Source organism: Salvelinus sp. IW2-2015, unplaced genomic scaffold (assembly GCF_002910315.2).
Source record: "Salvelinus sp. IW2-2015 unplaced genomic scaffold, ASM291031v2 Un_scaffold1627, whole genome shotgun sequence".
Taxonomy (NCBI): domain Eukaryota; kingdom Metazoa; phylum Chordata; class Actinopteri; order Salmoniformes; family Salmonidae; genus Salvelinus; species Salvelinus sp. IW2-2015.
Genome location: NW_019943045.1, coordinates 339,490 through 351,387, shown reverse-complemented (window position 1 = coordinate 351,387; position 11,898 = coordinate 339,490). Strand labels below are relative to the sequence as shown.

General features: G+C 43.4%; 1 protein-coding gene and 1 non-coding gene across 2 annotated transcripts in view; both read left to right on the top strand.

The window, feature by feature from the left end:
- The window catches only part of LOC112071511 (transcription cofactor HES-6-like), a 3,356-nt gene extending 339 nt beyond the window's left edge, over positions 1–3,017 (top strand). The window contains exons 1-4 of the mRNA XM_024138958.2: positions 1–72; positions 627–722; positions 832–910; positions 1,491–3,017. The exon at positions 1–72 is cut by the window's left edge and continues 339 nt beyond it. Coding sequence (XP_023994726.1) covers positions 1–72; positions 627–722; positions 832–910; positions 1,491–2,119 — 876 coding nt within the window. The 3' untranslated portion in view covers positions 2,120–3,017. The remainder of the gene's footprint in view (positions 73–626; positions 723–831; positions 911–1,490) is intronic.
- A 176-nt stretch (positions 3,018–3,193) lies between these two features.
- trnal-aag (transfer RNA leucine (anticodon AAG)) lies at positions 3,194–3,275 on the top strand. The gene has a single exon. It is a non-coding gene; the product is annotated as a tRNA-Leu (tRNA).
- Positions 3,276–11,898: the final 8,623 nt, after the last annotated feature.

Sequence of the window (11,898 nt, the reverse complement as noted above, 5' to 3'; positions counted from 1 at the left end):
ATGACGGCCTTCAACATGGTACACCGGGGAAATGGTCCCGAGAGGAATTTTAGCGCTAAAGAAGAACGAAAGGTAAGCTTGCTGCAATTAAATTGGCCTATATGAAATAGTTTCGATATGATGCATTTGGGCGTCATTTAAGGAACTGGGTAATACATCAAGTAAATGGGTTGTGCAGGAATTGTGCTTAGTAAAACCATTTTGCAATTAAAACCGTTCATTGCATTCATGCATCATGTAAATAAATGCATGCATATTGTACTACCACAGATAATAAGATGCATGCATTGATGCAATGTGCAGAGAGTTGGTTGAGTTTGAGGACTTTGCATTCACAGGTGGGGGGTGGGTGGCCAAAGAAGGGTTGGCTAGGGTGTTCTAATTCCAAAGTGTCTATTGCAGACTTGATATCAGTATCAAACTGAATCACATTTCCCCTAATATTAAATTGAAACCACTGAAATGTAACAACAATTTCTGATGCCATCCATTCAAATCCTTTCAAACCATAGCAAAACTGATTGATTAGTTTAGATCAACATTGATAAACATTGGTGGTTTTCTAGGCGTCAATTGGGTTAATATGTAGACACATACATTAATTGGCCTGTTGATTTGATTGATAGTTGCGGAAGCCTCTAATTGAGAAAAAGAGGCGGGAGCGCATCAACTGCAGTCTGGAACAACTGAAAGGGATCATGGTGGATGCATACAACCTGGATGTGAGTACACACACACACACACACACACACACAATGAGAATATTTTGAGAACGCAATTGCAAATTACATTCTTCCTCCCATCTCCTTCTGATTCACTCCTCTTACATAGCAATCTAAACTGGAGAAGGCTGATGTACTGGAGGTTACTGTGCAACATATGGAGGGTCTGCAGAAGGGTCACGGTTCAGGTAAGCGCCTAACACACACACACACACACACACACCGTCACCTCCGAAGACAGTAGTCCACTTGGCTGTTTTCGTTCTTAAAACATTGTTCTAAATTCTAACAGAACATACATAACCTGTTTAAAATTCTTACAGTGATGGAAGCCTTGGAACCTTCCATGATGTGCAGGATTATCATGCGTTGTCAATCATTGAATAATGTCGCCCAATAGGGGTCCTTCACTCTACATATCAATGAGCGCCTATTGGGTCAAATCAGTCAAATGATTGACAACAAGAGACACACTGGGATTCAAAGCAAGCCAGGGAATGGGATAGAAACTCCTTCACTACCCTGATCACACATTTCACGAGTTGATATCAGCTGATTTGTTTAATTTAAAGTTATACAAAGTAATATATTCTATTGACCGATATAAACTTGTTCACTAAGCTCACTGCATATTCATTAGTGCATGATACCATCAATATACTGCATACCCTACTATAAGGTAACTACGCATTGTAGGCCTACTAAACCTGTGAGCTGGTGTTCAACCCTGACTCACCACTTCCCCCTTGTGTTCGTATCTCTCTCTAGGTTCCCCTTCTGGTCCCAGTATAGGGTTTGAGTCCCGGCAGCGCTACAGCAGTGGATACATTCAATGTATGCATGAGGTCCACAACCTGCTCAAGAGCTGCCCAGGCATGGACAAGCCACTGGGGGCCCGGCTCCTCAACCATCTGCTCAAGTCTTTGCCCCATATCAGCTCTGAGACTGGGGCTGGGAACACTGGTGGCAATGGGACCAATGGTATCAATGGGACTCCGACTAGGGCTATTGGTATGAGTAATAGTAACAGTGGTTCTATTGGTGGTGGTAGTAGTAATGGTGGTAGTCCCATGTCTGGATCTGGGCCTGTCTCCCCTCCCCAGTCTCCGCTTTCTCTGTCATCTGGAGGTGGAGCGCAGTCATTCCAGCCTGGCTGTTTACAGATGCATCATGCCAAGCCCCCCTTGCAGCCATCACCCCCACCCATAGGAAGCTCACCGCTCCACGCCCTTTGCAGCCAGGTACATTCTGGTAGAGATGGGAGGGATCAGCAGAAGTCCGTCTCCTCCTCCCCTCCTTGCTCCCCCAATCTACCCCAGCCTGGGGTGTTTCACCCCGCCCCCCTGTCCCCTTTCTCCCCCCCTGAGGGAGACCCCTCCATGTGGAGGCCTTGGTGAAGACCTCAGGGAACAGACAAACACACACACACCTTCCATCAAGTTAGGGACCCTGATTTTTTCCTGACCCCGTGACCTGACAAGGAAAATGCCCAGGCAGTAGGCCGACTAGGGCCTGGAGTTGTCCCAGTCAGGTCATAACGCTGTGGCAAGGAAAAACTCAGGGCCCTTTTATGTTTTATGTATCCCATCTCATGGGATCGCTCAATTCTGTTTTTCCTGGATCTAGTGGAGGATTCAGAAAATGCAGAACCAGATGTATCTGCAGTTTCACTTATGTAAAGTTAAAACCAATGTGTTGTGGGCCAGCCCCCTAGGAACATGGCTCTGGTGCTCTGCTATAGTACACAATGCCAGCAGTTCTATAGCCACATGGCAAAATGATAGCGTCTAATTTTCACTTTTAAATGTTTGGTCATTTATACCTTTTAGACATAAAAATATTTGTATGAGATTGGGGAAGAGTAAGCATTATAGCTACTTCAAGTTTGTACAGTTTTCTTGTTTTTTTTCTTCCTATGTTGTAAACTTCTCTTTTCAAATAGTTCATATTTTGTGTTTTAGAAGTGTATCAAAATGTTTTTGTTTAATATTTTGTCACTCATCTTTAATTAATTGATTAATTAACTGATACACCTGATTTGGTATTGATTCGTTGATTCAGGTCTAGCTACATTTGGAAATTAAAACTCAACGACTCATCCTTGTATATTACAAGAAGTTGCAAGGCTGTTTCATATTGAAGCAGCTAAATAAAGTGTTAAATTGGCTGACAGTTGAAGTGTTGTATGGTATCGAAATTGAATTAAAAATGTAAAACAACTGTAGCCTAAATGTGAATCTTTTTATACCTGTCTCATATTCAAGCAGGCAAAATAAAGTGTGAAGTTGGTTGACAGTTGGAGTTTATGGTTTCAGAATGTAATAAATTAATGCAACTGAATTGACAGTACAATTTATTTTGTATGAATATCAAATCATAAAAATACAATTATATTTATAGTGCATGGTAAGATAAATATAATAATATTGCTATGTAGGATACGATACGTTCCCTTGCATTTGCCGACGTAAGATAGCGTGGCCGAGCGGTCTAAGGCGCTGGATTAAGGCTCCAGTCTCTTCGGGGGCGTGGGTTCGAATCCCACCGCTGTCAGGTACATTTTTGACGGAACTTTAGTTACGTCAAAAGGTTACCTGTAAATAAACAGTAATTATTGCCGCGTTAAACACTCCAAACAAGGAGATACATTTGCAAGTAGATATGCTGTAATGCATAGATCTATCCTTAGTAGAAAAAGTTGCATGGAGTGACTGTCAAATTAAACATGATGTCCGAGGAAGACAAAAAGTAATACCACTAGGTCGCACTGTTGCGTTACTAATTGCCTTTTTCGAATACTTCTGGCTTTTCTGCGTTCACTTCAATGACATTTCCACACTTCCAAATTCACAAAATGTTCTCCTAAACTATTGGTTTACATTCCCCCCAATTAAGAGCAGGCTTATGTGAACCATTAGGCCTATATATTACTGTTTTCACCCCACAGAGAGAGAGAGTAATATTTACTGTTCACTTTTTATTGTTTATTTCACTTTTGTTTATCCATTTCACTTGCTTTGACAATGTAAAAATGTCTTTCCCATGCCAATAAAGCCCCTTGAATTGAATTGAGAGCAAGAGCGATAGAGACAGAGTGAGAGCCTGAGTCTGAAAAACTGTCTGAGTGGTGTCTGTACGAGAGAAAGAGCAGTGGAATCAGATACAGGTGTAGAGGGAGGAGGGAGACCACTGGGCACACACTGGTTGAATCAACGTTGTTTCGACATCATTTCAATGAAATGACGTTGAACCAACGTGGAATAGACGTCGAGTTGACGTCTGTGCCCAGTGGGAGGTGCGTGGGGTGAAGATAGGTATGTGACATTTGAATGAGTAACACATGGGAAATGTTGCTGTCTAGCTAGGCTAGGGAGGCCCATGCCTCACTCAGTAATGTGATACATATTTTGTGGTCCATTTTCAACTTTCAGACATGTAGCCTACACACAAACATGTACACATGTAGGCTACAGGCATGCTTGCAGGCACACACACACACTCGTGAAGGCATTATTATGATGATAATAATAAATCACCACATGACCATGCAACTGGGGGTCACATCATTTTTAAACAGTAGGCTCTAACAGTGTAAGACATTTTTGTAACAATTCAAACATAATTAGCGCCAAAATGTGTTTAATCTTAAAACCAAGAAAATCCATCCATGAAACATGGAATTTCCATAAAGTAACCTAAACCACGAAAAAAAGTAAACCTCAACCAACTTTGTCCAACTGACTGGTCCTGTGTAGGTCACAGGAGGTGGGTAGCACGTTAATGGGGGAGGAAGGGGAGAATTCTCTGGTCTGATGAAACCAAGATTGAACTCCTTGGCCTGAATGCCAAGCGTCACATCTGGAGGAAACCTGGCACCATCCCTACGGTGCAGAATCATGCTGTGAGGATGTTTTTCAGCGACAGGAACTGGGAGACTAGTCAGGATCGAGGCAAAGATGAACGGAGTAAAGTACAGAGATATCCATGATGAAAATGTGCTCCAGAGTGCTCAGGACCTCGTGGTCAGGCTTCCGAGACGGGCACATCGCGCTCCACTCCCTAGCATACTACTCGCCAATGTCCAGTCTCTTGACAATAAGGTTGATGAAATCCGAAGCACGGGTAGCATTCCAGAGAGACATCAGGGATTGCAACGTGCTCTGCTTCACGGAAACATGGCTAACTCAAGAGACTAGAACGGATCGGTCAGCCAGCTGGTTCTTCATGCATCGCGCCGACAGAAACACATCTTTCTGTAAGAAGAGGGGGCGGGGTATGCCTTGATTAACGAGACGTGGTTGTATCATCAACAACAACACAGGAACTCAAGTCATTCTGTTCACCTGATCTAGAACTCCTCACAATCAAATGTCGACCGCATTATCTACCAAGGGAATTCTTTCAATCAATAATCACACCGTATATATTCCCCCCAAGCACATCGATGGCCCTGAACGAACTTTATCTGACTCTTTGTAAACTGGAACCACCACACCCTGAGGCTGCATTCATCGATGCTGGGATTTATACAAGCTAATCTAAAAACCAAACTCACTAATTCTATCAGCATATCGATTGTGCTACAGGGCTGGAAAAACCCTAGATCATTGTTATACTAATTTCCGCGACGATATAAGCCCTCCCCCGCCCCTTTCGAAAAGCTGACCACAGACTCCTTTGTGTGATTCCAGCCTACAAACAGAAACTAAAACAACAAGCTCCCGCGCTCAGGTCTGTTCAACGCTGGTCCGACCAATCTGAATCCACGCTTCAAGACTGCTTCGATCACGCGGATTGGAATATGTTCCGCATTGCGTCCAACAACAATATTGACGAATATGCTGATTCGGTGAGCGAGTCTTAGGAAGTGCATTGACAATGTCGTTACCCACAGCAACGATTAAAAACATTCCCAAACCAGAAACCGTGGATTGACGGCAGCATTCGCGTGAAACTGAAAGCGCGAACCACTGCTTTTACCAAGGGCAAGGTGACCGGAAGCATGACCGAATACAAACAGTGTAGCTATTCTCTCCGCAAGGCAATCAAACAGGCTAAACCCAGTACAGAAGACAAATCGAGTCGCAATTCAACAGCTCAGACACAGAAGGTATGTGCAGGGTCTACAGTCAATCACGGATACAAAAAGAAAACCAGCCCCGTCGCGGACCAGGATGTCTTGCTCCCAGACAGGCTAAACAACTTTTTGCCCGCTTTGAGGACAATACAGTGCCACTGACACGGCCCCTACCAAAACCTGCGGGCTCTCCTCACTGCAGCGCGTAGTGTAACAATTTAAACGTTGTTAACCCTCGCAAGGCTGCAGGCCCAGACGGCATTCCCAGCCGCGTCCTCAGAGCATGCGCCGACCAGCTGGCTGGTGTGTTACGGACATATTCATCAATCCTTATCCAGTCTGCTGTTCCCACATGCTTCAAGAGGGCCACCATTGTTTCCTGTTCCCAAGAAAGCTAAGTAACTGAGCTAAACGACTACGCCCCGTAGCACTCACTTCCGTCATCATGAAGTGTCTTGAGAGACTAGTCAAGGACCATATCACCTCCACCCTACCGACACCCTAAGACCCACTCCAATTTGCTTACCGACCAATAGTCCACAGACGACGCAATCGCAACCAACTGCACACTCCCTAACCCACTGGACAAGAGGAATACCCATGTGAGATGCTGTTCATCGATTACAGCTCAGCATTTACACCATAGTACCCTCCAAACTCGTCATCAAGTCCGAGACCCTGGGTCTCGACCCCGCCCTGTGCAACTGGGTCCTGGACTCCTGACGGGCGCCCCCAGTGGTGAGGGTATGTAACAACATTCCACCCCGTGATCCTCAACACTGGCCCACAGAGGTGCGTTCTGAGCCCTCTCCTGTATCCCTGTTCACCCACCGACTGCGTGGCCATGCACGCCTCCAACTCAATCATCAAGTTTGCGGATGACACTACAGTGGTAGGCTTGATACCAACAACACGAGACGGCCTACAGGGAGGAGGTTGAGCCCTCGGAGTGTGGTGTCAGGAAAATAACCTCACACTCAACGTCAACAAAACAAAGGAGATGATTGTGGACTTCAGGAACACAGAGAGGAGCACCCCCTATCACATCGACGGTCAGTATGGAGAAGGTGGAAAGTTTTAAGTTCCCGTGTTACACATCACGGAAAACTGAATTGTCCACCCACACAGACAGCGTTGTGAAGAAGCGCAGCAGCGCCTCTTCAACCTGCAGAAGCTGAAGAAAATTCGGCTTGTCACCAAAAGCACTCACAAACTTCTACAGAGTGCACAATCGAGAGCATCCTGTCGGGCTGATCACCGCCTGGTACGGAAACTGCTCCGCCCCCAACCGTAAGGCTCTCCAGAGGGTAGTGAGTCTGCAGAACGCACCACCGGGCAAACGTTACCTCGCCTCCAGGACACACCTACACCACCCGATTCACAAGGAAGGCCATAAAGAAGCATCAAGGCAAACAACCACCAAGCCCACTGCCTGTTCACCCCGCATCATCCATATCTTATCTCAAGGCCATCTGACTGTTAAACACCACACTAACAATTTAGCGCCAGCTTGCCAACATACGGACTCCAACTCCAGCCACTTTAAAAATGGAATTTGATGGAAATTATTGTAAAAAATGTACCACTAGCCACTTTAACAATGCCACTTAATATTAATGTTTACATACCCTACGAATTTACCCATCTCTAATGTATAATACTGTTACTCTACTATTCATACCTGCATCTTGCGCATCTTTATCGTAATACATGTTACCACTAGCCACTTTAACTATGCCCACTTTATGTTTAACATACCTACAGTACTCATCTCATATGTATATACCGGAACTCTATACCATTCTTACTGCAATCTTGCCATTTGCCGGATTCTTACACCACCATTCATTATCTTTATGTACATATTTTTATCCCTTTACACTTGTGGTGTGTGTATGAGGTAGTAGTTGTGGAATTGTTAGGTTAGATTACTTGTTGGTTATTACTGCATTGTCGGAACTAGAAGCACAAGCATTTCGCTACACTCGCATTAACATCTGCTAACATGTGTATGTGGACTAATAAAATATTGATTGATATTGATTTGATTTGACCTCAGACTGGGGCGAAGGTTCACCTTCCAACAGTACAACGACTCTAAGCACACAGCCAAGACAATGCAGGAGTGGCTCGGACAAGTCTCTGAATGTCCTTGAGTGACCAGCTAGAGTATGGACTGGAACCGATCGAACATCTCTGGAGAGACCTGAAAATAGCTGTGCAGGCGCCACTCCCATTCAACCTGACAGAGCTTGAGAGGATCTGCAGAGTAGAATGGGAGAAACTCACCAAATACAGGTGTGCCAAGCTTGTAGCGTCATACCCAGAAGACTCAAGGCTGTAAACGGTGCCACAAGTGCTTCAACAAAGTACTGAGGAAAATGTCTGAATACTTATGTAAATGTGATAAAGTGTTTTTTAAATATACATTTGAAAACACTTCTAAAAACCTGTTTTTGCTTTGACATTATGAGTATTGTGTGTAAATTGATTATTTTAGGAGAAGGCTGTTAGCGTAACAAAATGTGGAAAAACTCAAGGGTCTGAATACTTTCCAAATGCACAATTCTTGCACTGGCTCTATGCACATTCACTGGACTCTACCCAAATTCTACACATACTACACTGACACTCTAACACCAGTGGAGGCTATAGCTCCTCCCACCAGCCTCCACTATCCAACACACACATTCTCACCACACACACACACCACACACACACACACACACACACACACACACACACACACACACACACACACAACACACACACACAACACACACACACAGCACACACACAGAGTCTTGTACAGCTAACCCTGTGGGAATACAATTCAGTCCCATTCAAAATCCAATTTCCCTAACCCCTAACCCTAAACCTAACCCTAATCCTAACCGTACTCTTACCCTAACCCTAACCCTAACCCTAACTTAACCTAACCCTAACCCAAAAACCTAAACTTTATCCTAACCCTAAACCTAACCCTAGCTCCTAACCCTAACCCTACAACTAACCCTAGCTCCTAACCTTAATATTAACTTAATTCTAACCTAACACTAATTCTAACCTTAACCCTAAAACCCCCTATAAATAGCATTTGACTTGGGACTAACAATGTCCCCATTGGTCAATTTTTACTTTGTTTACTATTCTTGTGGCTTCTGGTCCCCACAAGAATAGTTAAACACGCCAACACACACACACACACACACACCACACACACACACACCACCACACAACACACACACACACACACACACACACACACACACCACACACAACACACACCACACACACACACACACACAACACACACACACACACACACACACATGGCATCACGCTCACACACACACACACATATTGATGACACACACACACACTCACACATAGACACACTTTAACACTCTTCAGATATGCTGCTGCTACTCTTATCTTCCTGATTGCCTGGTCACTTTAACCTCTATTCATTTGAAATAATTTACTGTTTAACTCAGCATTTTTGGGAAAGGGCTTGTAAGCAAGTAAGAATTTCATGGTAAAGTCTAGACCTGTTTGCATCGGCACATGTAACAAATTAAACTTGATTTGATTTGACTGAGAGGTACAGTTGAAGTCGGAAGTTTACATACACCTTAGCCAACTACATTTAAACTCAGTTTTTCACAGTTCCTGACATTTAATCCTAGTATAAATTCCCTGTCTTAGGTCAGTTAGGATCACCACTTTATTTTAAGAATGTGAAATGGCAGAATATTAAGAGAATGATTTATTTCAGCTTTCACTTCTTTCATCACACTCCCAGTGGGTCAGAAGTTTACTATCACTCAATTAGTATTTGGTAGCATTACCTTTAAATTGTTTAACTTGGGTCAAATGTTTCGGGTAGCCTTCCACAAGCTTCCCACAATAAGTTGGGTGAATTATGGCCCATTCCTCCTGACAGAGCTGGTGTAACGGAATCAGTTTGTAGGACTCCTTGCTCACACACACCTTTTCAGTTCTGCCCACAACTTTCTATAGGATTGATGTCAGGGCTTTGTGATGGCCTTAAACCATTTTGCCACAACTTTGGAAGTATGCTTGGGTCATTGTCAATTTGGAAGACCCATTTGCGACCAAGCTTTAACTTCCTGACTGATGTCTTGAGATGTTGCTTCAATATATTCCACATAATTCTCCTCCCTCATGATGCCATCTATTTTGTGAAGTGCACCAGTCCCTCCTGCAGCAAAACACCCCCACAACATGATGCTGCCACACCCCGTGCTTCACGGGTTGGAGTGTTCTTCGGCTTGCAAGCCTCCCCCTTTTCCCTCCAAACATAACGATGGTCATTATGGCCAAACAGTTCTATTTTGTGTCATCAGACCAGAGGACATTTCTCCAAAAAGTATGATCTTTGTCCCCATGTGCAGTTGCAAACCGTAGTCTGGCTTTTTAATGGCGGTTTTGGAGCAGTGGTTCTCCTTGCTGAGTGGCCTTTCAGGTTATGTCGATATAGGACTCGTTTTACTGTGGATATAGATACCTTGTACCTGTTTCCTCAGCATCTAACAAGGTCCTTTGCTGTAGTACTGGGATTGATTTGCACTTTTCGCACCAAAGTACGTTCTTCTCTAGGAGACAGAACCCGCTCCTTGCTGAGCGGTTTGACGGCTGCGTGGTGCCATGGTGTTTATACTTGCATACTATTGTTTGTACAGAGAACGTGTACCTTCAGGCCTTTGGAAATTGCTCCCAAGGGATGAACCAGACTTGTGGAGGTCTACAATTGTTTTTCTGAGGCTTGGCTGATTCCTTTTGATTTTCCCATGATGTCAAGCAAAGAGCCACTGAGTTTAGGTGGCCTGAAATACATCCACAGGTACACCTCCAATTGACTCAAACAATGTCAATTAGCCTATAAGAGCTTCTAAAGCCATTACATAATTTTCTGGAATTTTCCAAGCTGTTTAAAGGCCCACAACTTAGTGTATGTAAACTTCTGACACACTGGAACTGTGATACAGTGAATTATAAGTTAATAATCTGTCTTGTAAACAATATGTTGAAAATGACTTGTGTCATGCACAAAGTAGATGTCCTAACCAACTTGCCAAAACTATAGTTTGTTATCAAGACATTTGTGGAGTGGTTGAAAAACAAGGTTTAATGACCCCAACCTAAGTGTATTTAATCTTCTGACTTCAACTGTACATAAGACAGAAGGTTACTTAAGGAAAAAACAAATGGAGGGTGGTTGGTCAGGATGGATGGGTGGATGGTTGTGTGTTCGAATCTCATCACTGGCAATTTTAGCTAATTATCAACTTTTCAAATATTTACATGTTTTGAAGTACTTTGCATCTACTTAGCATGTTAACTAACCCTTCTCCTAACCCAATTTAGCTAAGCCTTCCCCTAACTCTAATCTTAACCCCTAGCCTAGCTAATGTTAGCCAGCTAGCTAATGTTAGCATTAGCCAACTAGCCACCTAGCTAACATTAGCACCAACAAATTGGAATTTGTAACGTATGATACGTTTAGAAAATTTGTAACACATTGTATGTTTTCAAACTTCCTAACATATTGTACAAATTGCAATTCCTAACATAATGTACACATTGCAATTCATAACAAAAGAAATGGATGATGGACCAGGGTTCCCATTAGCCGGTAATAGCCGTCTTTTGTCCCCCAAAAAATGATAGAAAAGCCGATAAATAATATTGGCATCGGCCAGTTCTCCGGAAGAAGAAGTAAAAATCCCATTTTGAAAAAATGCTTTTTAGCCTATTCATTGATGGAAATACCAGTCAATATAAATACATTTGACTAGTCATGCTTATTGGTCTATAGGGTAATTTGCAAAATTCTGCATGTGTACAGTATGTTCGTTATGTATATTCTTATTTATCACACGTGTACAGCATACAGATACAGAGCCTTTGAGTGAAATATCTGTCAGACAGTGCAAGAGTTGCTCCTGCAGCATTTTGTGATGCTACCAAGACAACTGAGAACTCTGAAAAATACAAGGTCAAATCATGATGTCAGGGATCTTCAGGTCGGAAAGTCGGAAAGTCGGAGCTTCCCGAGTTGGAATTCCGAGTTAG